At 50.7% G+C, this 27,561-nt stretch overlaps 1 protein-coding gene across 2 annotated transcripts; it reads right to left on the reverse strand.

Moving 5' to 3' along the window:
- Window positions 1-2,784: 2,784 nt before the first annotated feature.
- PTPRN (protein tyrosine phosphatase receptor type N) lies at window positions 2,785-23,042 on the reverse strand. 2 transcript variants are annotated; one of them, XM_036253555.1, is made up of 23 exons: window positions 22,865-23,042; window positions 21,381-21,431; window positions 21,048-21,161; window positions 16,229-16,325; window positions 15,095-15,356; window positions 14,657-15,011; window positions 14,106-14,237; window positions 13,490-13,524; window positions 12,566-12,840; window positions 12,286-12,372; window positions 11,892-11,971; window positions 11,660-11,724; window positions 10,815-11,033; window positions 10,183-10,383; window positions 9,938-10,085; window positions 9,713-9,786; window positions 9,403-9,480; window positions 9,209-9,328; window positions 7,770-7,936; window positions 4,462-4,515; window positions 3,758-3,822; window positions 3,552-3,625; window positions 2,785-3,369 (listed from the first exon to the last, which is right to left on the reverse strand). In XM_036253555.1, the coding sequence occupies exons 1-23, from the start codon at window positions 22,977-22,979 to the stop codon at window positions 3,298-3,300; spliced, it is 2,940 nt and encodes a 979-aa protein (XP_036109448.1). In that variant the 5' UTR covers window positions 22,980-23,042; the 3' UTR covers window positions 2,785-3,297. The 2 variants fall into 2 exon arrangements, with proteins under 2 accessions (XP_036109448.1, XP_036109450.1); XM_036253557.1 differs by lacking the exons at window positions 21,381-21,431; window positions 22,865-23,042 and having other exon boundaries at window positions 14,106-14,240; window positions 21,048-21,104.
- Between the last annotated feature and the right edge of the window lie 4,519 nt (window positions 23,043-27,561).

Below are 27,561 nucleotides of genomic sequence, written 5' to 3' on the forward strand. Positions count from 1 at the left end.
ACAGTTCCAACAGGACAGCGCCCTCCCCTGTGCACTGGGAGGGGACCTTCCATTCCTCTCCCTCACCTGTGCTGAGTGTACAGCTGGGCCTGGGTGGTGGGTGGGGGCCGGGTGGGAGGTGTCAGTAGTCTTAGCCTGTAAACTCTTCACTGGGTGTTTGGTGCTGTCTCTTGAAGACTACTAGTCCCAGAATGCAACACACCCTGCCTCATTTCTGATAGATCATGCTTGAGGGAAAGGGTGTGTGGTTACGGAGCTGTGCATCTTGGGACATGTAGTTCCAGCCCAGGTTGGCCTATCACTCGCCGTGAGATGGGAGATCTTATCATTTGATACATCCCTAGCAGGGATGGTGAGAATGTGGATGAAGGGGTAATGGTCTGTGCTTCCATTCCCCTGACACCTCTTGCTAGTCCTGGGATTAGCGTGAACAAATCAAAGCCCTGTGGCGTCTGGGAGAGGCTCTTTTCCTGTGGGCAATACTGGGGTCTGGGTCACAAGCCGGAGCAGGATCTAAAAAGCTGATGGGTGTGGACCAACAGAGAGCTTGAAGGGAGGGGCCCTCTGGGGTGTGTGTGCGTGTGACTGGCATGCAATGGGTACTCCAGGCATGTTGCTGCTTGTATGGCTTCTATGGCCTCTGACCCTGCTGCCCGTTCTCTCTCCAACACCACAGCTGAGCTGCCTCTCCTCCTCCCTGCCTGGGGAGCCCAGTGGCCAGGGAGGGGAATGGTGGAGCCAGGGTGTTGCCAGACCCTGTGACATTGTGTCTCAGAGACCTATCAAAGCCAGCTGGGCTGAGCTCAGACCAGAGGGAAACACTGGAAGTCAATAAAGCTGTTTCAGGAGCTTGGTGGTAGGCTGTATTCCTGTGTTCTTCCTTTCAGAGAGGCCCGGGGACCCATGGGACCAGTGGGTGACACACTTCCCTTTATTACCCAAACATCTAGAGGTTGCAAGCCTTCCCAGCAGGTGTCCTCTTTGACCAGGCTGCCCCCCAAGTACACTGTGGAATCCCGAGTAATGCTCACATTCTTCTGCCCTCGCCTCCTGGCTGTCCCCAGGCAGCTGTGTTCCCTTTACGCAGGGACCCACCACCCAGTACTCAGCAGCACAGCTTGGACCAGACTCAGGTATGACTCGACTCAAAGCATGGGGACAACAGAAAGCAGGGAACGTGGTGAAAACCTGTAAGAATGTACATAGACTGAGCCCTTCATAGGTTTCCTTAGCCCAGAGCCAGTGGCAAGTCTCAGAGGCCCGCCTCTCCCACATGGAGTGGCACATGCCTGCCCCACTCAGGGTCCAGGCCCCCAACTCACCAGGATCCAGGAAGGAGAAAGCCAGGTGCCTCGCTCCAGATACTTGTAGAGATGCCCCTCCAGCCACAGGACAAGCAATTTCCATTGCCAAGCAGGGCAGTGTGGCTGCCCACCAACTTTCCTACTCCAGGAAAACACTTGGCTTCATCTTCAGTAGCCAAAGGGCCTATAGTGTATTTTTCTCAAAACAAGGACACAGCCTACCCTGAAAGAATTTCAAGCCTCTATCTTGGGAGAGAGAGAAAAATCTGCTGGAAGTTTGTCAAGTGGCTGTTTTGCCACTTCTAGCCTTTGAGAGGTCAAGCATACTGGAATTGTAGGCACCTCACCCAAGGCCAGGTGAGGCGTTGGAGGACCAGTGGTCTGCTTGCTGGTCCCCTTGCTCCCTGCAAGGGGCAGATGGTACTTTCCCTGTTTTCCAGGTGGCGGGACTGAGCCTTGGCAAGGTTAAATGGCCCTATTCCCAAGTAGCTCCAGGCCCAAGGCTCATTTTGTCTTCTATCTATGTGTACCACATTTGTCCAGTGATGGCTCATGACACACAAGAGAGGGCTCCTGCCCTGGCCGGTTTGGCTCAGCGGTTAGAGCGTTGGCCTGTGGTCCGGAGAGACCCGGGTTCGGTTCCCGCTAAGGGCACGTACTTCCGTTGCAGTTTGTCCCCGGCCCTGGTTGGTTGTGCGGGTGGCAGCCACTCGATGTGTCCCTTTCACATCGATGTTTCTCTCTCTCTCTCTCTCCCTCCCACTCTATCTGTACAAAAAATGGAGAAATGTCCTCGGGTGAGGATTAAAAAAAAAAACAAGAGAGGGCTCCTCTGGGACCTTACAGGACGGACAGTTCTGGGAGCAAGGAGACAGGGAAGAGGTGCCCCTTGCCACCAGGTGAACATCAGTGGTGACATCTCACAGGCTTGGTCTACCGGAGTGTAGCTGATTTTGCTTAAGCAGGCAGTTTGTTTAGTCTTAACCTCAGTCCTACACAACGTACATTATTCCTGAGGCCCCAGGACATGAAACAGCTGCCGAGAACCGAGAACCGAGAGGAGAGCAGTAAAGAGGTTCGGCATGCCTGGGTTCAAATCCTAACTCCATCTCTTACAAGTCCTAGTACCTCAGACAACGGGCTAAGAATTGGTAGCATTGTCATGGAGATTAAACGAGTGAATATATGTAGGCACCTAGGAGGCTGCACCACTCTGGGTCCAATGCAGAAAACGGATGGCCTAGCGGTTAGCGCCCATTCTACCCTGGAGGGAACGCAGCAGGCCGGCTCCGGCAGGCGGGGGTGGGGGAGGGTGGGGGGATGGGGGGTGGGGGCGGGGTGGGGGGTGGGGCGGGGCTGCAGTGTGGAAGCAGGGCAGACAGTGCGCAGGAGTCCGGGTTGCAGCTGCACAAACAACACAGTACCTTTATTCACATTGATACAAAAGTAGATTTTTCTAGAAATGTTCTCTTGAGCCGGAGGGAAAGAGTTGAGCAACATGTGGCAGGAGGGCAGGGAGCAGGGGAGAGGAGTTCCGAGGGCGAGGGCAGGACGGGCAGGGGCCAGAGTGGGTCAGGGAGCCACAAGCAGTGGGCAGCAGGGGCTGGGAAAGCAGGGGCAGCTGGGTGTCGTGGCCTCTCCACCCTGTTCTGTCCACACTGAAGGGTGGGCGGTGGGGGTGTCCCCACAGACATGTTAGGAGCACCCAGGACGGTGAGAGACAGGGGCCAGGGAAATCAGGCAGGAGAAGGCTCTGGGTGCCATGACTGCCATGACTCCTCCTCCTGGCTGGCTGCCAGCTCCCCCGCAGCCGCCCAGGCTCTCGCAGGCCTGCCCCTTCCCACCCCCTACCTTCCTTACACACTCCTCGGGGAAGGGCTGTGCCCGGGAGGGGCCAAGGGAGGGTGGGGGGATGAGAAGCGGGTACACAGATAAATGCTCACACAGGCAAAGAAGGAGCAGAGCCTGGCTGCCCACTGGGGCCCCCGGGGGCTCACTGGGGCAGGGCCTTGAGAATGGCATTCACCTCTTCTGCCACAGCTGTCAGGGCAAATTCGAATTGGTCCTGGGAAGGGCAGTGGGAGGAGGGTCATGGGGAGGCCTGGTCTCTTCTCCAGCCCCAGGGAGGTCACATTGGAGGGGGCAGTTCTCCTGGGGGAGGTAGAGAGGCAGGCTGGGGAGGCAGGCAGGCTGCTGCTGGTTTGGGGGAAGGGTGGCATGGGTGCTGGGGCAGAGAGGAACAGTCACCTTAGAGCGGACAAGGCCGGGTCGCTGGTCACGGACATGCTCCAGGGTGGCAGCAATGTCGATCTCCTTCACTCCTGGGGGCAAGGGGCACAGGCTGCTCAGAGGGTGTACAGGACGCAGAAATCCTGGGCCTTCCTGGGGTGGGAGGCTTGGAGGACTGGACAAAGCCTGGGCTGGGCTTCAGGCACTTTGGGGAAGGTCCTCACCTTTGGCCATGCGGTTCAGTACCATGTCGACGAGGATGTAGGTGCCAGTCCGCCCTGCACCATCACTGAAACAGGAGATGGCAACAGGCTCGGCTCAGCTCAGGATCCAGCAGAAAGGGGGAGGGGTGGAGGAGACACGAACGCTTGGGATGGGGAGGACCCTGGTGGAGCCACTCAGAGAGGGCGGCAGTTAGCTAAGGGTGAGGGAATGGTTATAGCACCTGAGTCTTGGGAATTGGGCCTTGGGTTGGGAGCCTGTGACTCATGGGGTGTCACCTGGGCAGTGAGTCAGTAAGAAAGGAGAGCTCTGGCTCAGCCCTGAAGTGGAGGCAGCACGAGGAAGTGGGAACGGGTTTCCAGCCTGTTTTTTGTATACATGGCCAGATGGTATTTCCAACTTTGTAGGCCATGTATAGTCTCTGTTGCACATTCTTCCTCTTCTTTTTTTTCCTTTAACCATTAAAAAATGTGAACACCATTCTTAGCTCATGGGCCACTAAAATAAGGTATGCTGAATGTGGCCCCTGGCTGTGGACTGCCGGCAGACATCAAGGGGACGGGGCAGTGTGCATGGGAATGTGCACAGGGTGTAGGACCAGAGGGGCAAATTTCAGGATTGCCCCACCTTAGGGCCCTCTGGCCTGGGCCCCTCCACCCTGTCCCCGTCCATCCCTATTCCTGTCCCACAGGCCCTCTTCACGCACCTGCAGTGCACAATGATGGGGCAGGAGCGTCCCCGGTAGCACTTGTTCACCTTCCTGCAACAAGAGACAGGTGTGAGGGCCAGGGGACACCAGCAGAGGGAAAGAGCCGAAACATACACCTGTGGGCCTCTCTTTCTTTTTTCCCCCCACACGCCCAGGACAGAGGAGGGAAGAGGGCTGGAGAGAGGAGTCAGGGCTGAAGGCAAAGAACCAGACATGATATATGTAGCACTGGGCTTGCCTTGTCACTTACAAGCTCTGTGCCCAAACTATGCACCTGGAACAACTGATTTTACCTCTTTGAGCCTGTTTTCTCACCTGTTAAATGGGGATAATAGTAGTAACCTTCTTCTTAGGGTTCATACGTGATTACATGAGATAGTCCATGTAAAGAGCTAAGCGCAGCCCTGGCCGGTTTGGCTCAGTGGTAGAGCCTCGGCCTGTGGTCCGGAGAGACCCGGGTTCGGTTCCCGCTAAGGGCACGTACCTCGGTTGCAGTTTGTCCCCGGCCCTGGTTGGGTCGTGTGGGTGGCAGCCACTCGATATGTCCCTTTCATGTCAATGTTTTTTTTTTTCTCTCTCTCCCTCCCCACTCTGTCTGAACAAAAAAATGGAAAAATGTCCTCAGGTGAGGATAAAAAAATAAATAAAAAGAACTAAGTGCAAAGTCTGGTACACAGTAGATGCTCAATAAGTGGTAGCTACTATTCATGATAATACACAACAATGTTAACAGCCACCTTTCCCAGAAGTACAGGGAGGATGGCTTTCTGGTGACTTCAAGGGTGTCAGTCTTGCCACATCACTGCTCTGCCCCTCTGCCCTCCTCTACAACCCCAGGCGGACCTCCTCCCCACTCTGGTGTTCTTTGGTGCTCATCAGCTGCGAGGTCCTGTAACTCTAGGCACAAAGTTCCTTTGGCCAGGGCAGGACAATCTCTCAACTCACAACATTGTGCTGCTGCCTGTCCCCCTGGATCAGCCTCACCTCAGTACAGGTGCTCTGTGGTTGGTTAATATACAGACTTAGGGTCCACTTGGACCTCAGATTCTTCTCTGCTGCCCTGACCACAGCTCACCTAGGAGCAGAGAATTTCTCCCTCCCTTAGTGGCCCAGTCTGACCTGCTCTTGCCCGTTGAAACCTTCTTGCTTTGAGAGTAATCAGCAGAATCTTGATACCCACAATGGGGCGGGGCTAGGGAGGACTGTCTTAAGGGTTAATAGATTGTTTCTGAGAAAGCTTGGAACTTTGTGGTCCCCCACTCCTGTTCCCCATACATGTCGGGGCCAGGTGACTTTGGTTTTACAGGAGTCCACATGGTTTTCTAGTGTACTGGCTTGTATGTCAGATGGCTGGGGTTGAACAGAAGTTGCAATAGTGGTTCCCAATCATTTAATAATAATGATAATAAATAGTATCTAGAATTAATTGAGCCTTGCTATGTGCCAGGCACTTAAACTAGACTTTACAGACTTTATCCTATTGATTCTTGCTACAACCCACTAAAGTATGGGTGGGTCACCATTCTCATTTCACAGTTAAGGAAACAGGGAGGTCAATGAACTTGCTTGGGGTCACTTCCTGAGACTTTAAAAATTATTCTGCCTTCCCTCTGGCGGACCTTCAATAAATACTATATTAAGTAGCAATTAATTTGTTCTGGGTGCCTAATGCCATTTGGGTTTGCTTAATTTCAGCCTAAAGCAAAGGAACATTATCATTTAGCTTATCTGGGCAGCCTTAAAATGGGTTCCTGTTCTATAAAGGTTTTTAAAATGTGGAAAACAAGAAATAGCTCTAATGCCCCTGGTGTTGCTTTTGAGAAGCCTGTGCCTCAGGTCCCAGGGTCCCCAGTTAGAAACCATTGTTCTGAGGCTCAGAAACTCTCCCAGGTCCCCACCCAGCTCTGCTTCTCTGCTCTCTGCCCAGCACCTAGAGACCTCAGGCTAGCCTGGCAAGGGGCAGAGAAGCAGGAGGGGGCTGCAGTGAGGGGGAGGCCCCTGCCAGCGGTGACAGGCTTTTCAGCCACCTCTCTGGGGAGGGAAGGGAAAGCAGAGGATGCTGAAGGCCTGACCTGGTTGTGATTTTGGTGTCAGAACAGGGTAAGTCCCTCAGTCAGCGTCCTGTCCCAGCCCCCACCCCATTCCTCTGAGTCCCCAAGAATCCAGAGATCCTCAGGCACTCCTTTTGATTTGTCCCTTCTCCGTGTCCCCACAACCCCCAGCTATCCCAGCAGTCTTTGGGGTGGTCCCTGGGCCCATGTGTCCTGTCTGTCCTGTCTGTGCAGCGGCCACACCTGCCAATGATCACTTTTGTGACTATGCAACTGGAGTGAGAATACTAGCTGCAGATCACAAAAATGACACTGGTAGCTGTGTGTGTGTGTGTGTGTGTGTGTGTGTGAGAGAGAGAGAGAGAGAGAGAGAGAGAGAGAGAGGAAAGGGAAGGACAGAGAAGGGGAGACAGACCAAGGGAGGGAGAGACAGAGACATAGACAGGACAAGAGGGGGTTAGGACAGAGACAAAGAGAGGCAGAAATAAGCAGGCAGAGATGGCGGGCGGTGAAGAAAAAGAGAGGTGGGAGAGACAGAACAAGAAAGAGGTGCAGATAGAGAGAAATAGGCCAGAGGGTAAGAATGAGACAGTGATCCATGGAGGTAAAGAAATAAGGGGGAGAGGGAGAGTGGAGAGAAGACAGAATAGGAAAGGGAAGGGAGGGTAAGAGAAGGAAAGAGAAGAGAGAAAGAGAAATAAAAATAGAGACAAAGAGACAGAGAGGGATAAAGAGGGGGAGATAAACAGGGGGGAGTAAGAGATAGGGAGGGGAGAGCAGACAGAATAGTGCCACAGGCCTGGAAGAGCAGCACAGGAGGAAACAGAGCGAGAGTCAGGAGGCAGGGCCAAGTAGAGGGAGAGAAGGAGCCAGAAATAAGGTGAGCCTCTCTAGGGAGAAGTGGGTAAAAGGAGCCAGATAGAGAGGCAGGGAGGAAAAGAGGGCCTGATAGGGAGACAGCAGAACACGTGATAGAGAAGAAATGGAGCTGGAGCACAGGGGTGGAGGGATGGGCACAGAACGCGAGCAGCAGTCCTGATTTGAGGCCGTCTGGAAGGGGGAGGCTGGACGGAGGTCAGAGGCCAGTCTCTGGGTCAGGGAGGGTCTGTTTCTCAAGGCCAGGAGGAGCTGGTGGGCTGGGAGAACGTGAGGGAGCCCGGCTCCCGCCACCCTGCTCCTGTGCTGCTGTCTCCTCGGCTCTCCGAGCCACGCGTGGACGCCCCACCGCTCGCCAGGCCCCTCCGGTGCGCTCACCTGCGGAAGTCCAGCAGGGGCCGAGTGGAGGCCGGAGTGCCCTCTGCCGGCCAGCTGAGGAAGTGGAACTGCGTGAGCGTGCGCGTCTCTTGGGTCTGCACGTTCTTCAGGTAGAAGCTCCGCACCAGAAAGTCCTCGCACCAGATGTGCTCAGACACCAGGTTCACCTGCCCAGGAATAGGGTCCAGGCCTGAGCACGTCAGGCCCTTTCCACGTCTGCGTGCTCGCTCCTTGGCCTCTCCAAGTCCTCCCACCCTCAGGTAGGCCACTTCAAATTCTACGTCCTCCAGGAAGCTTACCTACCCAACCACCAACCCTCACGGTCCCAGCTGTGCGCAAGACTCCTAGCTGTCCGTGTCGCCCACCTACTGCTTAGGCAACTGGCGGCTTTTCCACCTAGGCATAACTATTGTGAACTTCTTGAGGCCAGTTTCTCCTCCCTCTTCCTCACATAGTGCAGGAAGGTGTCTGCTACACACACACAAACTACAATTCTGCAATATTTTCATTAGTTTTTTTTTTCTGTAGCCATGAGCAAGGCCAATAAAAATCTTTCTAAAAAAGACTGTTGAGTGTTCATCTGGTGATGAGACATCTACTACCCAGTGCTCATCTGGTGATGAGAAGCTTCTAGCCCTGGCCGGTTTGGCTCAGCGGTTAGAGCGTTGGCCTGTGGTCCGGAGAGACCCGGGTTCGGTTCCCGCTAGGGGCATGTACCTCGGTTGCAGTTTGTCCCCGGCCCTGGTTGGGTCGTGTGGGTGGCGGCCACTCGATGTGTCCCTTTCACGTCGATGTTTCTCTCTCTCTCTCTCTCTCTCTCTCTGTCTCTCTCCCTCCCACTCTATCTCAACAAAATATTGAAAAATGTCCTCCGGTGAGAATTTAAAAACAACAACAAAAAACCGGTCCAGAGAAGCTTCTGTTGTGCTTTTAATGTCTCATGCCCTACAGGGGGGGTCACCTCCCATTGGTCAGGAATTGGTTTCTCCTTCCCCTGCTTTGCCTCAGTCCAGCTCCCTACCTATTCTCTCTCCTAATGAAAATGTTTGTTTCTACTTTCCATAAGTAACTTGTGACTAATAGTATTGCTTCCTTCACTTTGACCTCCAGGAAACAGAGCTAAGTTGGGCTTAATTGAAGTAGCTCTTAATCGTGGTCTTTGGGCATACTTATTTTTGCTGTCTCTTGGCTCTTAGCGTCCTGCCTCAGTTTCAGCAGTTTTATAGTTTTATTTCTGTAGCTTTCGTGACAGGTCCTTAAAAATGCTTTTGGGCCCTGGACAGGCACACCCACACCCACAGATAGGTATGTGTATGTGAATATATGCATACATATGTATGCATATGTATGTTTATACACCTCTGTATTTATACTTGTATGAATGCTTATCATCCACTTTCCCTGCTCCTATTGTCCCCTGGCCACGGGGTCCTGCTGACCTCATATATGTGGTAGAGGGAGGAGCCCTCATCTGGCCAGTAGCGATCACACTGCTTGACACCATCCTCTACCAGCGGGGTCAGCATGACAATGACAGTGCAGCCACTCTCCCACACCATCTAGGGACAGAGACCTAGGTAAGCTCCATTCTGAACTCCTGGTCCCTGGAGCAGCCCTCCCTCCAAGAGCCCACCTGCCAGAAGTCTGCGATGGTATGGGACAGCGGTCCCTGTGTGGCTATGTAGGCTGGCATCCGAGGGTCATGCTCAATCTGGGGGCAGGGAAGATACACCATGAACCAGAATGGGAAATGCCTCTGTGGAAAGGGTTGGTCAAAGGGAGCAGGCCAGGGTCTGGGGAATTCTGAGAACCCCCCATTTCCATGTTAGGATACCCAAATTCCAGGTCCTCAGGTAGGATGGGTGGTGATCACATAGGAATGGAGTTTATGGGAGAAGGATAAAAATGGGGCAGAGGTGGGGGCAGGCACCAGCGCCACTCACAATGGGGCTGGCGTTGATGTAATCACTCCGAGAAGGGCTGCTCTCCACCTTCAGCTTGATGCGGGCATGGTCATCTGCACAGACCCCACATCCCACCCCATGTACCCTTCCAGTTATTAGAGTCCTGGCACCTTTGCCACTCAGTTTGAACCAGGAGCCCAGCCTCTTCCCTCATGCCCTCCGGAGCTCCCAGCAGAGAGAGGTCAGCGGGCAGGACTCACTCACAGGGCAGGAAGTCCGGGTGACGATTCTTTTTGATGTTGCCCTCCCCCTGGGCAGTGGCACAGGTGTTGGGCTCTGCCTGGTAGGCGCACAGAGCCTGCCACTCCTTGGCCAAACGATCCCGGTTCCGAAGGTGGTCCTCCATGTATGCCTGCAGGGACACCACAGTGTGGCTCTGGACCACTCTGTCAGCCCTGCCTCTCCCACCATCTTGTCCCCTCACCCCTCTGGGCCCAGCCCGTTCTGACCAGAATCATGTGTCCTGTGGAGATGTCCATGTTGGCCTGGGCAGGCTCCTCACACCAGGACGGGGTGCTGCTGTGGGAGCTGGGGCTGGCCTGGGCTGCATCACTGAACTGGGAGGACACGCTGCTCACCCGAGAAGGCTCTGGCGCACCCTCTGCCCGGTTGAACAGGGACTTTGTGGCCATGTGCTGGCGGCACAGGTCCTGCAAAGGAAGGATCAGGAGGAGTCCAAGGGTTGCCTGAAGCTTTTTAACAGGGTCCTGGGTTCAATTCTGGCTCATCCTTGATCGATTTGAGATGACACTCATCTCCTCTGGGGTAGACTTTCCTGCCCTGGCCCTTGTCTTTTTGGGGGGCTGTTCTGCATGAGTGGTGCCTACGACAACCTCAGATATTACAGAGTGGAATCCCAGAAACCCCAGAATTGTAGAACTGGGAAGAACTTAGGGATCATCTACTCCCAATTCCAATCCATTCAAAACACCCCACAACACCCCACTGGGGCTCCTCCAGCACCCGCCCCCCCAAACATTCCAAGAGATAGGTGCTCACTCCTCACCCAAATCCCACGTGAGACCCAGGCTCCCAAGCTCCTCCCATTCCCTCTCCGCAACAAGTTTCTGGGACTGCCCACCTGGTACTCAAATGTAGTGTCACCATGGGCCCCCTCGGGCCCCAGGGCTGCTAGGCGCTCCTTGTCCCGCTTCCGGGCATGCTGCCGCACACACAGAGCCACTGCCAGAGCCACCAGCAGCCCGGCCACACCCGCCAGGGACACCAGAGTAAGCAGCACCGAGCGCATGGGAGAGGCACTGCGGGCTTGTCGGGGGAGGACTGCAGCTGCCTCCTCTCTCTGTGGGAACAAGGCTAGAATCAAGGGGGGCAGTGGTGGGGAGAGATTTAGGAGCTGCTTCTCACCCTTGTCCCATGCCATGCTCCTTGCTAGGATAACTCCTGGGGCAAAACTGGGAGGGCAGGGGTATGGTGGAATAAGCAGAGGGCTCAGATGGACCCCAAAACCTCCTTGTCAATCCCCATCAGACCAACTCAGCCACACTGAGCTGTAGGAGACTTAGTGGGTGACCCTCACCAGCGTATTTGCATTTAATAATGGACATAGAGAACCCAAGGAATCGAGTAATAGACTGTGAGGCATCAGTGTTGGATGCAGAATAGAAATATATTTTGAGTTTAATGTCTTTTCTGTGCAAGGTTGTCCTTGGAATTTAGATTGCTCTGAAGGCTATGGACATCTCAGCTAGTTCTGCCAAGCGAGCTGCAGATCCTACAGGGAAGAGCCACTGGGGCCATCTGCTGGCCAGGGAAAAAGTTGCATGGGGAAGAGCTGCTTTGGAGAAGCGAGCGGACTAGCCAAGTATTCAAGGTTTCAGCTCCGGTTCTTTTGTCAAGTTTGCCTCCATCTCTTGTGGGCAATGTCAGCCCTCTGGGGCTTTGCCTGACTGTCCAGTTAGCTCATACCTGTCCCACTCCTGTCTGCAAGATCTGGAGCCCAGTTTGTGCTTCCAGTTCAGACTTCACCAGCCCTGCAGGAAGGAGGTAGGTCAGGCTCTCTCCAGCCCCTGTGGTACCCATCCCATGTCATGCATGCCAATTGGCAGGCAGAGCCCATGTGGACTTGGACTGTTTCAAGGAGAGCATCAGTCATGGGCCTGGGTATATCCTACTAGGGCTGGGGCCATGCAGAATTTACCAGCTTGCTGGGTCACATCAGCCAAAGACAGGTTCTGTTCATTGTGCCGGATGCGGAAGGTGAGAGCTGGTCCCACCACACTGCCGAATAGGAGCTATGTTATTACCTCACCCACCACAGACACAAGACTCTAAAAGAGAGTCCAGCTCTTACCCTCTCCCAATTACAGGATGGGGCTGGAGCTGATCAGAGATGCCCTACAGAATGTTTGAGGTCAGGGAGATATTGGATGGGGCCAGCAGCAGGGCTAGGTGTGGCTGTACCTTGAATGCAGCTGGGAGCATCTCTGACCTCACCTTGGACTCTTCCCCTCTTTCCTTGAACTCCTCCAGCCACCTCCCCACTCAAGCTGCCTTCTAGATCCCTTCCTCCCCAGCCAGGATACCAATCCCACCTGATGTTGATGAAGCTGCCTGAGGACATGTGCACATGCTCAGCCAGGATCTCCAGCAGCTTCACTCCTACAGCCAGACTCAGGGGCCTGGAGGTGGGCAGCAGGCAGAGGAAGGAGATGGGGACCCTCTTGGCCTCTTTCTTGAAACAGGCCACTTCCAAGGGTGCAGAGCAGCCCACCCCCGTCTACTTCACATCTGGATTCTGCTCTCTGCTTCCTTCCAGACAGGCCAGCCCACCCCCCAGGGCACTGGAAGACTTCTCCAGGCTGGAGCCCTTACTTCTGGTCAGTGACAATGTAGCCATACTCCTCTGCCAACGGCCGAGCTGAAGGCTGCCCTGCCAGCATGGGCTGGCTGTGGCCCAGTGGACTTTTCTTCTCCATCAGGATAGGCATGGCAGGGGGACCAGCAGCTTTGGGAGGCTCAGGGGATCCAGAGCTCAGCATCTGCTGGGCTTTATTGGAGGTGGGGTGGGCAGTGGGGTATCCAGGCAGGGAGGGTGTAGGGGGCAGAGGCTCCACTGTGTCTCCACCCTGAACCTGCTCCTTCATTGTCTGTTTAGAAGAGATGATAGAAGTATGGTCTCTGGACAGTGGAAGGGCTGGTGGTCTACCCCCTGGACCCTAAACTCCCTACAGTGGTGCTTAGGACTCGTTTATCTCTCTATCCCAGGGGCCCAGTGCAGGGTTAGGTACATAGAGGGCACTCCAAAAAGCAAGCCAAGTAGATGAATAAATGACAGATTGAATGAGTGGGACATGATCGGTGATAATCCACAGGATGGGGCTGGAGTGGGGGCAATCTCTGGAGCATGGTTAGGGTAGAAGGTGCTAGGCAGGCAAAGGTTTTTAGATTTTGGTTTGGCCACAAAATCTTAGGTGTGAAATAGACCTCCTCAAGTGCTAGGGGCATTACGAACCTGCCTGCTCTCTGCTCCACTCTTTCCCTAGGGATCCTCAGAGCATGGTCTCAAATGATTGCATTGAAACAAGCAGTGAATGAAGAATTCTAGCTTCTAGTCTGAGCTCTGCCATCAACTTGAGGTGAAAGTTAGGCAATGACTTGCAGGCTATGGGCCTTGGTTTCCCCAAAACGAGGGGTTGGAGGATACAGGTTCTGGGTCCTGATCCAGAGGTTTAGATTTCAGCAAGGGGGTTTGCTGCCATGGGGCACTTATAAATCAGAGAGGTGCTGGGAACTCACTTTCTTGACGTCAGCTCCAATGTTTACAACCCCTCCTGTAGAGACAGGAAAAACGAGAGTCTGGGCAAAGGGCCAAGGCCAAAGTCCACACAGTGCAGGTGGGAGGAAGAACCAGAGGCCTGAGCCTGTTACATCTGCTGTGGCCTCTTTCCTCTGAGTCAGTGACCAGACCCTGTCATTGGTCTCATCCTTAGCATGGCTTCATGTCCCTATGCTTCTTAATTGTTTTAGTAACTCTTTCCTCTGTCATTGGCCCATTTCTCCAAGCTATCTGTTCAGTCTTCCCTCTATCCATAAATATTGCTTTCTCCTTTCAAATTGGCCACGTCCTTCTTTAGGTCCTCATTACCATCCCCCCACCCTTCCCAGTGTGCCCTGATTCTTGCTCACACCTCCCGTTCACTTCTTTTTCCATTGCTTCCGCCCTCCAGTCCTTTCCTGGTCTAACCCCTCTGCTCATCACTGCACCCCCTTGCTCCTGGCCCTTTTCTGGCAATGTCCCCATGTCTCAAAAGAACTCTATTCCCTGACCCTGACCCTTCCCCTCTAGGCTGCTACATTTGGTCTTGAGAGGTGGGGCAAGAGGCTGTTGCTATCTCTCTGCCTGGACACTCACCCAGATTTTGTCCTGCACCCTTGGGCAGCAGCTGTAGCAGGGTCGAGAGAGTGGAGAGCTGCTCAGGGGTCAGCTGACGCAGTTCCACCCCGTAGCCGGCCAGCACAGCTGCCAGTCTCTGCAGAGTCCCATCTGCTGGGAGCCAGACACAGAGCTAAGGGCTGGTGGCAAGGTGAACTTGTGGGATTCAGCTGCGTGAGTTGGGGGTGGAATGGGACTAACACATTTAAGAGCTTTTTCTCAAACACCAGGGCACTAATGTCCTCCCCTTTCAGCCCTTGTCCACATTCTGGGGGAAAGACTTTCCTGGGGCTAAGACCAAACTTCAAGCCCACCATGGACATCTTGACTCTCCATCTGCAAAAGAGTCATGTCAGCTCCACCCCCTACTGTATCCATACTGCCTGGCATAGATCAGGTTATCAGTAAACATTAGTTAAATGTTAGTATGAATGACTTTAAGGACAAATTAACAAGTGCACAGATAGCCAGGAAGGAGCCCACCAAAGCAGCCCCCAAAGGCAGGGAGTGGATGCTGAGGACTCTGTTACCTGGCTGCTCTGCTGGGGAAGGAGGCTTCTTCCCCAGACCCTCTAGTCCTTCCTCCTCATCGCCCTCTGAGGAGTCCTCTGCCTGGCTGCTGTCCCCTTGCTCTGGCAAGCTTGGTGTCCTGGCCCTGCTGGGCACTGGCAGCTCGTGGGCCAGGTAGAGCAGACCTGACTCCTGGAAAAGCTGAGCAGGTGAAGGCCCTGGAGGGTCCCCATAGGAGTGGCCAGGGTGAGCCCCAAACATGCTCTTGGAGGCAGTTCGGCTGAAAAGGGCAGGGGGTTCGGCCTTGGACATGGGGTTGACACTGACCATCCCTGGGGAGCTCTCTGAGCCCCGGGAACCATCACGGGAGCCAAACTGTGGGAAACCAGAGATCCAGGTAAGAGTAGACATCAGAGCTGGGGGGTCGGGGTGGGGGTGGGGCAGTGTCTAGGGCTCACCTGATGGAACAGGTAGGGCTGCAGCAGGGTAGGTTCATAACTCAGGGCAGGGTGAGGGGGCTGCGGGGGTAGCAGCAGATGCTCCAAGAGAGGGGGCAGCAGCTCAGCCTGCAGAGAGGACAGGGAGGAGCCAGCCCCAGCTCTGTCCCCACCCACTGGAGGTCCAGGAAGTCGGTTAGGGGCAGCAGGGGTGGAGCCAGTGGGGATGCCCTGTACAAGCAGCTCTCCAGCAGAACCAGGTCTCCTGGGCACCAAGCCAGATCTGGAGAGGAAAGCAAAATGTGTGTGGTAGGGGAGGAGGTTGGTTGTGTGGGGCAAAAGCATAGGGAGCCTACAAGGCAGAGCTGGTGGGGCTAGGCAGGCTCAGCCTGTCTGAGTAATTTAGAGTAAGCCTGACCTCTTAAAAAATAAGGCAGCCAGGGGAGGAGAGAGTAGAACAGAGCAGGGCCAGAAGGCCAAGCCTGGGGCAGAGGTTGTATCCTCTCTGTTAAGCATGTCTAGGTCCCTGAGACACAGAGGCAGAAGCTAGGGCTGGAGAAGGGGAGAACAGCAGCAGGGGAAGGCAGCCTGGAGCCTCTCTGGATAAACAGTGGCTGCAGCTTGCCCCATTGCCCTGTGTGCATGTCCCCACACCTGGCTCTTGACCTATAGGTTAAAATATTCAATACTCTGCACCCCTGTCCCACTCTGCTTTCTTCATCCTGGCATCATCATCTGTGCCCCATGCCCTCATGTACATTTCTCTGCTTTACAGGGTCTGAACAATGCCTTCAGAGGCTCTAACCACAGAAAGATGCTACTATCTTCTACCCTACACAATTCCACACAATAATGAAACTGAACATGAAGCAACTTCAGCCCAACAACATTCTAATTTTTCAGGATGCCTACTTTGACACTTCTTTTAAAGTACCAGCTATCCAAGTTTTTCACAACACTTAAAAAATACCCGTTTTGCTGGATCCCTGGGGATGAACTCAGCTCCTACTGGGTGTCTGATCATTCCTGAGCCTCTTGTATTCATGCCCCAGCCTGCTGACCTTGGTGCCCATGTCCCTCCCTTTCCCTCTGTCCATCAGGAAGACCACAGACCCTCCAGCCTTGTGGTGCTAGTGGCTGAGAAAGAATGCTTACCTGTCCCTTGAATGGGGCTCTGGGGGGTGAAGCTTTGGGATGCGTTCCATCTCCTGGGAGATCACATACTGAGTGAGGTCATCGTGCCAGGACAATCCTGCCAGGGGACAGGATAGGGTAAGGTTGGCTTGGCCCAGTAACAGGGAGCAGTAGAGATCAAAACCACACCCCCTTCCCTGCAGTGTACTGAGTTTGGCAGAGCAGAGGGGCAGTGGAGGGGGTCCAAAGACCTGGTGGGTGATCTGAACTGTCCTCTTCCCACCCTCAGGAACAGATTTTGGAGTCAGACAGCCCCCAGTAAGATTGGGTTTGCATCCTCTGCCACTTACTAATTGTGTGACCTTGGACAGTTTGCTGAACTTTTCTGAGCTTAATTCTCTCATCTGTATAATGGGGGTTTATATCTCCTAAGAGTGTTGTGATAATTAAAGTAACACCATATAAAATGGTTAGAATAGTACCTGTTACATAGTGAACTTTCAATAAATGCTATTATTATTATCATTATTATAATTATTTTAAATTTATCTTTATTGTTGAAAGCATTACAGATGTCCCTTGTTTTTTCCTCCGTTGACCTTCTCCTCCCACTATCATTATTATAATTATTATTCCTATTCTTCTTTTTGTTGATCCTAAAACTTAGTTTTTAAAACAATTTTAAAGTGGAAATAATATACACTTAACGGGGCTGTTACAAAGACCAAGTGCAATCAAGGCAATGAAAGTGCGTAGAAAACTTTAAGGCACTATACATCTATTTTATTTTATTTTTATTAAAAAAAATTTTTTTTTAATCCTCACTTGAAGACATTTTTGCATTTATCTTCAGATAGAGTGAGAGGGAGAGAGGGAGAAAGAGAGAGAGAGAAACATCAATGTGAGAGAGACACATCGAGTGGCTGCCACCCACACGACTCCAACCAGGGCCGGGGACAAACTGCAACCAAGGTACATGCCCTTAGCGGGAACGGAACCCGGGACTCTCGGGTCCGTGTGCCGATGCTCTACCCATTGAACCAAACTGGCCAGGGTTATTTTATTTTTATATTTTAATTTTTATTTATTTATTTATTTATTTATTTATTATTATTATTATTATTTTATCCTCATCCGAGGACATTTTTTCGTTTTTTGTTCAGATAGAGTGGGAGGGAGAGAGAGGAAGAGAGAGAGAGACATCGACGTGAAAGGGACACATCGAGTGGTTGCCACCCACACGACCCAACTAGGGCCGGGGACAAACTGCAACTTAGGTACATGCCCTTAGTGGGAACCAAACCCGGGTCTCTCTGGACCGCAAGCTGACGCTCTAACCGCTGAGCCAAACCAGCCATGCTATTATTATTATTTTTATTGTTGAAAGTATACATCCGTTTTAAACTTCCACCATTGCCCTGGCTGGTTTGGCTCAGTGGTTAGAGTGGTGACCCGTGGACCAGAGTCGAGGGTTTGGTTTCGGTCAAGGGCAGGTACCTCCACTGCGGTTCATCACCAGCCCTGGTCGGGGTCGTGTGGGAGGCAACCAGTTGATGTGTTCTCACGTCGATGTTTCTTTCTCTCTCTCTCTCTCTCTCCCTCCCAACCACTCTATCTGAAGATAAATAGAAAATGTCCTCAGGTGAGGATTTAAAAAAATAATAAACCTCCATCATCATCATCATCATCATCATCATCATCATCTCATCATATCATATTATCCTGAGGCAGATCTCCTGTTTGAACTTTTCCCAGCGTGAAACTGCTCTCAGGAAAGCTCAGTCGCCTGTTCTACAGGAATACTCTCCCACTCCCCACCCCCTGATTCTAGATTAATAGTCTGGACTGCTCTAAACCCTTTCTGGGATCTCCTAGCATCCATACTTGTGTGTGTGTGTGTGGTTTTTTTCTTTATTGATTTTGAAGGGAGAGGGAGAGAAAGATAGAAACATCGATGAGAGAGAATATCGATTGGCCACCTCTTGCATGCCCCCAACTGGGGACTTGGCCCACAACCTGGGCATATGCCCTGACCAGGAATCAAACTGGCAACTTCTTGGTGCATGGGTCGATGCTCAACCACTGAGCCACACCAGCCGGGCTCCATACCTGTTTTATGCCTATTAACATTAGATGAACTGTCTGTGTTCTTATTTAAGGCCAATTCCTCCACTTGAGCACTAAATTTTATCTCCTATTACTATTTAAGAACATCTTCCTCATATTCTCCCTTATACCCTATATCATCATCTCATGTTCTCTACAGAATTATTCCCATTAGCATACAAACATGATGAAATTTCTTCTATCTTTAAAAATAATGCTTGGTCTCACATCACCCTCCATCACTCCTTTGCTTTTCGTTTTCTTTCTTTTTTTTTTTTTTTTTTTTATCCTCACCTGAGGACATTTTTCCATTTTTTTTTACTCAGAGCGGGAAGGAGAGAGAGGAAGAGAGAGAAACATCGATGTGAAAGGGACACATCGAGTGGCCGCCACCCACACGACCCAACCAGGGCCGGGGACAAACTGCAGCCAAGGTACATGCCCTTAGCGGGAACCGAACCCGGGTCTCTATGGACCGCAGGCTGACGCTCTAACCACTGAGCCAAACCGGCCAGGGCTCTTTCTTTTTTTAAATCCTCACCTGAGGATACATTTTTCCATTTATCTTCAGATAGACTGGGGTTGGGGGTGGGGAGAGATTGGTTGCATCCTGCATGATCCCCATCAGGGCTGCAGACCGAAACGCAATGGAAGTAATGCCCTTGACTGGAATTGAACCACGGGCCAACGCTCTACTGCTGAGCCAAACCAGCCGGGGGTTCTTTGCTTTTCTTTATAGCAAAATTCCTTGAAAGTTGTGCTCTATACTGGCTGTATTCAATTCCTTTCCTCCCACTTCCTCTTAATCTACTCTATTCAAGATTTTAAACCCAACTATTCTACCAAAACTGCTTTTATCAAGATCATCAGCAACTTCTGTGTATCTAAATCCAGTGGTTAATTCTCAGATCTCATCTTACTTAACAACCTACCCTCATTCTTTGACCCTGTTGATCATTCCTTCCTCCTTGATACCCTTTTACTTGGCTCCTATGACAGCAGACACTTTTGTGTTTTTTTTCTCCTACTTCACTGGATCCCCTTCCAAGTCTCCCTTGTTGGTTCCTCTCCTCCTGGACCTCTTAGGGTCCTTCTTCATAAACACTCAATCCTTTGATTACCTCATCCTCCTCATAGGTTTAGTTACCATCTATATATATATCAAAGAATTCCAAATTTATATCGCCACTCCAGACCTCTCTCTCTTTTAAAACCCAATCTTATGGCCTCGCTGCCCACTCTACTTGAATGGACATCTTCAACTCAATATATTCAAAACTAAACACCTTTTCTTCAAAGTTGATCCTTCTGCATAGTTAATGACATCTTCATCAACCCAGTAGTTTGGTCAATAAAACCTAAGTGTCCTCTTTCTTTCACAGTCTATCCAGTATTTCATGAAATCATGCTCACTACCTCAAAAAATACATGCAGAATTCTGTTACTCCTCACTACCTCCCTGCAACCACCTGGCTCCATGCCACACTTACCTTTTTAAAAAATATTTTTAATTTATTTCAGGGAGAGGAAAGGAGAGGGAGAGATAGAAACATCGCTTGGCTGTCTCCTGCACTCCCCTGGGCATGTGCCCCGACCAGGAATTAAACCAGTGACCTCCTGGTGCATGGGACGATGCTCAACCAACTGAGACACACCTGCCAGGCTGCCACATTTATATTTTATACGAGTTGTTGTGGTAGCTTTTAATGGTTTCTCTGTTTCTACCTTTAACTCCTTACTTTCTGTTCTCAACACAGCAGCAAGAGTGAACTTTTTAAAGTAGAAGTGAGATCATGCACCCCTATGCTCAAAATCTTGAGATAGTTTCCTCTTTTACTCAGAGACAAGCCAATGTCCACACATTCTCCTATAAGGCCCTACAGTGACCTGCATCCCTTCCCTGTTACCTACATAACTGCATCTTTTACTCTGCCTCTTTATCATTGCTCTGCCACCATACCATAGAAATGTTTTCCATGATTTTCCTCGAACTCATGCTCCTACCTTACAGGTTTTGTTCTTGCTCTTTGGTCGGCTTGAAACATTCTACCCTCAGTTAACCTGCAAAATACCTCCACCTCCTTGACATCTCTGTTCAAATTTCATAGTCTCAATAAGGTCTATCTTGATCACTCAGTTGTATACTCTAGCTTCCAACCTCACTATTTCTGATCTATTTATCCTACTGTAATATTAATTTTTTTCCATAGCACTTATCACCTTCCAACATACTATTTGTTTTCTAATTTATACAGTGTATTGCCTCCTCTCAGCCTCAAAGGTAAACTCCAGGAGACAGATTTGTGTCTGTTTTATTCCCTGATACATCCCAAGCACCTAAAACTATGTTTGCCATATAGTAAGTACCCAACAAATACTTATTGAATGAGTGAACTGGATGAGTCGAGTGTTCTGGTTGAGGACTCCAGAATTCACGGCCCTGGAGCACTCAATTCTAGGGAGTGAGGTGGTCCTAAAGAGAGATGCAGGCCTCTTTCGGTGGCTTCTTCTAGAAGCCTCCTCTGGACTCCTCCAGAGAGTCAAAATGTGAGCAGTCCATCTCTAGGGTTCCACCCCACTTTTGTTTTGCCTCCTTCTCCAGCAAGGCCTGGGAAGGTGAGGCTCCAGGAATGAATGTGACAGAAGAGAAATCCTTGAGTCAGGTGGCCCCTCACTGTCCCACCCTTATCTAATCATGTTCCAGTCTCTCTCCTCCAGTGCACCCAGACCTCACCTTGAGACATGAGCTGTCGGAGCACACCTTGTAAGCGTTGAAGAACTGGGGAAGTGACTTGCAAAAGGGGCCGAGCCTGCCCCACTCCCACTTGGCACTGTCCAAATAAGCCATCTAAAAGCACAAAAGTTGTGTTACTAGGAGGTGTGAACAAAAGGCCTTCCAAAGTCCAGGTTGCAAATGAGCAGGACTCTTTATCTCCTCTCTTGGCTCTGTTCCTCCAGGCCAGTAGCCCTTCTGCCAAAGCCCAGTACCCCTTCTCCCTTCCAGGCCTCCCCCTCAAATCTTTATTGTGTCCTCGTTTCGTAAATCCTAGGCCCAGAACTCACTCACCCTGAATACAGACTTCGAGGTGAGAGCAGAGTCTGTGGTCAAACAGACAGCCTAGAGGGACAGGGGAACAAAGGTTCAGACAACCACGCACATAGAATGGTCAGAAAATGGACAGGCAGGGAAAGGGAGAAGCAGATGGGTCCTTTTTTCATCCTGAGGAAAGGTTCAAACTGAGAGGAGAACAGAAGAGGGAAGAGGTCTAGAATTCTTAAAGGAAGGCACCACAGGGTCTGGCTTTGGATTTGAAGGATCTGTGAGTCTTAGATCCTTTTCCTAAAAGGTTCAGCTTCTTAAATGAATGATGGGGAAAAGGAGATTTCCAGGTGCATGGGGGTAGGAACATAAGCTTCTATTCTCATAGAATTACTATGGGGGAGTTTGTGGCCAAATTCTGAGAAAAAAGGGACTTTCTCAAATCTCCAAAAGCATCCTAACTATGAGAGGCCAGGACGCAGAAGAGGTAAAAATCCTAGCACATCTTCCCTCTGGGTGAGAAAGGGAAAAGGGTGGGATGACTCTAAAGCAGCGCTCCTGGCACTGTCCGAGGCCCCAGGCCGCTGGCGCTGTCCGCGGTCCTGAATCCTTGAGCCTGGAGCTGCGGAGGGCTTGCCTGGAAGCAGTTAAGGAGGAGGGAGGGGTGCCAGGGTGAGGAGTCTCCACGGGACGTGACCCCTCCACCATTCCAGCCTTCATCTACCATCCTACCAACACAGCGCCACAGGAAGTACCCTTCACTTGCCTCCAAGTCCCTGGTGAAGGAGGACGCTAGACGACTAGGCTGCACCCCTTCTCCCACGCGCCCCTCGCCCCCACCCTTCCCCGGCCCGTGAGTCAGCGCTGACTGTCTCTGTCCGCTAAGATGTGAGTCAGCACCGGGCCAAGCTGTGGGGAGGGGGACGGGAGAGGACCCTTCCTTCTTCACCCTCTTCTGCCCCCTCCCCCAGTTGTCCCCCTTTTGTCGGAGATCAGATCAAAGCAATCGGCCTCTCTAGGCATAGAGAGAAACCCCGATTCTTCCTTGGGCCTGATTTTCTACAGGGAGCTGAGACTCCGAAGCTTGTGGCCCCAACTCCTATGGCCCGGAGACCAGGATTCCCCCTCCCTCCTCCTGTCCTCTCTCCCTCCACCCCTCAGCAGCGGTCGCCACTTCTTTGGCGCCTCTGCTCGACTTGCTTCTCCCGCGGACTTGTAGCCTGTCCCTAGGTCCCTCTGTTCACATGCATCCCCATTTCTCCTCCCAAACACAATCTTCCCGAGCCCACTTCTCTGAGGTCCTGCCCCCGTGTTCCAGCCCTACCTCCAGGCCTACGCCCCTTTCCTCTCAGAGGTCCTCTCATCTTCCTCATCTCACAGTGCCTCCCACTACCCCACTCCACACACATTCCACCAGAGCTTCCCACCTTTGAGACACCCCCCGCACCCCACACCGAGTTTTGCTCCCGGCACCATACTCCTCCATCCCGGCTCCCCCCTTTCCTCCTGACCGTGGGCACTAATGGCGCTGCAGCCTCCCGGGCGGCAGCTCAGCAGCAGGAGGCAGAGGAGCACCCGGAGACCCCCGGACCCCCCGGGACCCCCAAGCCGCCGCGGGCGCCGCATCCCTCCGGGCTCCGCGCGCTTGCTCCCCAGCCTGAGCCGCTGCGACGCTGGCCCGAGCCCGCAGAAGGGTCCAAGGCGGGGCCTGCCACTCCCCACCCACCTACGAGGCGGGGTCTACACGCCCCTCTCACTGCTACTTGGCCAACCCAGGGCGAGTGGTGACGACATCTCCACCCCCGGCTCTTACGCTCATTTGCGTCATACGTGGCGTAAGAGCACTGTCTTAGCAGGGGACCCACCCACCACATCCTTCCTCCACCAAATAAGTGCCTCATTAGAATTCCCACTTGGTCTTACTCCTTATGACATATGCTTCTTTTTCGTACTTAAAAGTAAATAATAGACATATTTCCCTTATAAATAGTTCAATATGCATCTCCAAGAAATAAAGGTATTTTCTCACATAATCAGAATGCTATTATGATATCCAAGAAAATTTATAATAATGCCCAAATATTATTTGATGCTCAGTTCACATTCAAATGTCTCTGTTTTTGTTTTTTTTTGTAATGCCCTTTTCAGCTGTTTTGTTCAAAATAGGCATCATAGACCACCATTTTGTTTTGTCATGTTTCTTAATTATGTTTAAATTAGCATTAACAGGGTTTCTCCCACCCCCAATGCCCAATTTTCGATATTTTCTTGTTGAAGAGACAAGGTTAGCTTTTCTTCTGGATTAGTCTGGTTATTTCCTCATGATAAATTTCCCCTGTATATATCCTGTATTTCCCATAAACTGGAAGTTACGTCTAAAGTTTTGGTTCAGGTTTAAATTTTTTTTAAAGCAAAATGTTTTTAGGTGATACTGTATGCTTACAATAGAATCATTTGCAGAGAAGAGGAGAAGTGACATAGCCCTATTTCTTTTTCTTTTTAAAAATGACTAGAAAATTTAAAATTACATACATAATTATATATTTCTATTGGACAACCACTGACTTCGAAAATTCTTTCTTTTCCATTGTTATCAGGACAGGCAGCTGGAAGAAGTTTGCACTCAGGTGGCAGCAGAGAAAATAATATACCCACAAACTGTCTTACTTCAGCTGTAAGGGAGAGGTTATAGATAATCTTAATTTAATGTATCAAATGTACCATATATATTTTTTATCCTCACTTGAGGACATTTTTCCATTTTTTGTTCAGAAAGAATGGGAGAGGGAAGGAGAGAGAGAGAGAGAGAGAGAGAGAGAGAGAGAGAGAGAGATGAAAGGGACACATTGAGTGGCTGCCTGCAGCGCGACCCAACCAGGAGGGCCAGGGACAAACTGCAACCGAGGTACGTGCCCTGATGGGAACCGACCAGGGCTATTTTTAGCACTTTTGTTTCCTCTTTAAGAAATCTTTTCCAACCACTAGGCCATGAAGTTATTGTCTTATACTATCTTCTAAATGCTTAATCCACAGAATTTTTCAGAGTAGGAGTTCAGAGAAGTGAAATAAAACTAATGGCTTAAAGCTATGGGATAAACTTCATTGTTTAATTCCTCACATTGGCTTATAATCCACCTGGATTCTATTTATGTGTGTTTTAAGTTATGGAAAAAAGTTCATTTTTCTTCTACAAGGGTACCCATTGGTTCCTGAACTATTTCTTGAAAAGATCACCCTCTTTCCTTCCATCTTTATTATAAATAGGGTGTCCATGTTGTATGTCCTATCTCTGGGCCCTTTGTTTCTTAGATCTACCTGTCTATACCATACTTTTTAAATTACATCTTCATACTAAGTCTTGATATCAGGTAGAGCAAGCGATCCCATCTTCTTTTCAAAGTCATTTGTCTTCTCTTATTCACTTTTCACATTGTTGTGAGGTTCATAGGTTATTATCATTTATTAAATTATAACATATCCAGTAAAGTATACAAACTTATGTTTATAGCTATAGAGTGATTATTAGTATATGTATACAACTCTTTTACCCTTGTAGACACCAAATCTTGATACCTGCTCATTTGCTTATACCTGTGAATATCCAGTGAGTGAGACTACTTCAAGAAGTATAAAGCTCACCCTGGCCAGTTTGGCTCAGCACTTAGAGCATCGGCCTGCGGACCAGAGAGTCCTGGGTTCAGTTCCCGCTAAGGGCATGTACCTAGGTTGCAGTTTGTCCCCAGCCCTGGTTGGGGTCATGTGGGTGGCAACCACTCGATGTGTCTCTCTCACATCGATGTTTCTCTCTCTTCCTTTCTCTCCCCTTCCTGCTCTATCTGAAGATAAATGCAAAAACAAACAAACAAACAAACAAAAAAGAAGTATAAAGCTCTGCAAATAGGATATTCCAGTGTTTGGTTAGGCTGAGCATGGGTGGTCAGATTTACCCACTCCCTTTCAATATTTTTAAGCTACTAGGAGCAAACTGGCAAGAGCCATCAAAATAGTTAATGTGTGTACACTTTGTAGCACTTCTCTGTTGATTCTTGGGAGCTGTATCCATTCTTGGCAGTGGTGGTAATGCTAGAGGTAAAGACTCTTATAAAACAGCAGGGTGTAGGCCTGTCTGACATGAAAGGTGGGCAACTAGATCACACAGTGTATCTGGGTGTGGGTGAAGAAGGCTGACATCCCTGCTGTAGTCCCACCCTCACTTTCCCTACTTCAGGAATGGTCACTGGGAGGAAAACAAGACAGAGACCAGTCTCCACCAGCACCAAGGAGCTGTGCTCTCTTCACCCCCACCTCCTTTTCTGGTCCACCTCTCTCACTTCAGACGCTCTGGCCAGGCCCAAACCCCACCCATACTGCCTCAAGACTAGTCACAGAAAGAATTTGCATGGAAGTCCACTTTAATGATCCAGATTTCGTCTTCCTAAACTGCCCCCTTGGAGGACAATGGGACAGGGATGTTTCACACAAGATCTCAATCAGCAATAAGGTTGTGGCCCACAGTGGGGGTAGGGGTGGGGGTGGGGGGGACAGTGGCTCAAAGAAACCCTAAAACAAGAAAAAAACAAAGAATTGAAATCAGTATGTGGGGAGGTGGCCCCTCCCTCATCTATTCTCTTTCCCCAAATGCTTCAATGACAGTCTGATTTGAGTAAACCCAGTGACTCAGCCCACCAACTGCCTGTCCCCATGGTTCCCACATACAGTTCACCCTTGCTCCTGTGATGTTTCCCCTGGACTCAGGGTTGAAGAATGACAGCACCTTGTTTGCATTTGCAGAAGCACCATGGTAACTAGTCCCTCACAGATGGGTCTGTCACTTAGCTCTGAGGGCATTGACTCAGCAACCAATTCAGGCTTAGGAAGCCCAACTGCCACCTTACAGGAGTGGGAACAAAGGGAACCAGTTTCCCAGGGGAGCATGAGGGGCGAGAAGGAGGTGCAGGCTGCCTCTGGATGGAGTGATGGCTAGTTCCACTACCATTATCAGTCAGGCCACATCAGTCTCCCCTGGACCAGAATGATGGGCTCCTTACAGGCCTCTCAGTTTTTACCCTTGCTCTTCACAATCCATTCCCCAACATGACTAGAGTGGTCTTTTAAAATTGTATACCACATATGAAATCCCCTTTCTTAAAATTTCCTAGTTAACTTGCCACTACACTTAAAATAAAATTCTAGTTTTTTACCATGGGACCCTGTATGTAGTCCTGGGCCTACTTCTCCAACCTAATATTCTACTCCTGACCTTTTCATCTGTTATTCTAACATGCCAAAGTATCCTTGTCTCAGAACACTAGCCATTGTAGTCAGTACTCTCTGCCTGGGAGGCCTTTCTTTTAATCTTCCTCTGGCTGCCACCTTCTTGTAATTTAGGCCTTAGTTCCCCCAAAAAGACTTTTGTCAATATGAAGGAGACTGATGTTTGGAACAGCCCAACCCCCACTGTGGTCCCACAGAGGAAAGGCAGGGGCTGCAGGGGAAAGAGCTGAGTCCAATCTTGGTTCTGCCATGAACCTGCTATGCAGCTTTGAGTAAGTGCCTTGACCAGCTTGGGTCCCAGTGTCTCATCTAGAAAGACAAGAAAGTGCTAGATGGGTGTTTCCAACCTGGATTCTGAAGAGTTCAAGCATCTCAAGGAAATAAGTCTGAACTTTACCAGGTGACTAGCCCAGGCCACAGAGTACAAGAAAATGGAGTGTGTGTGTGTGTGTGTGTGTGTGTGTGTGTGTGTGTGTGTGTGTGTTCTGAATGTGGAGGCCTCTGGGCTACCATTCCCATTTATCCAAAGGAACTTTGCTGTCCCTTACTATAAACAGGGAGTGTATGGAGAAAAGGAGGACATTTTACTTAATTTTGAAAACTGCAGTTTTTCTTTTCTTTTTAAAAACATGTCTTTATTAATTTCAGAGAGAGGAAGGGAGAGGGAGAGGATAGAAACATCTATCAGCTGCCTCCTGCACTCCCCTTACTGGAAAATCCAGCCTACACACAGGTATGTGCCCTGACTGGGAATCAAACCAGTGACCTCTTGGTATATGGGATGACACTCAACCAACTGAGCCACACCAGCTGGGTGAAAACACTGCAGTTTTCAATGCCTATACATGATCCTATAGATCATTTCATCCTTAGAGGCTCCCAGCATCTGCCCTCCCAATCTGTCACAGTATCTTATGGATACCATAGGTGGTTT

Source organism: Molossus molossus, unplaced genomic scaffold (genome assembly GCF_014108415.1).
Source record: "Molossus molossus isolate mMolMol1 unplaced genomic scaffold, mMolMol1.p scaffold_m16_p_11, whole genome shotgun sequence".
NCBI classification, from domain to species: Eukaryota; Metazoa; Chordata; class Mammalia; order Chiroptera; family Molossidae; genus Molossus; species Molossus molossus.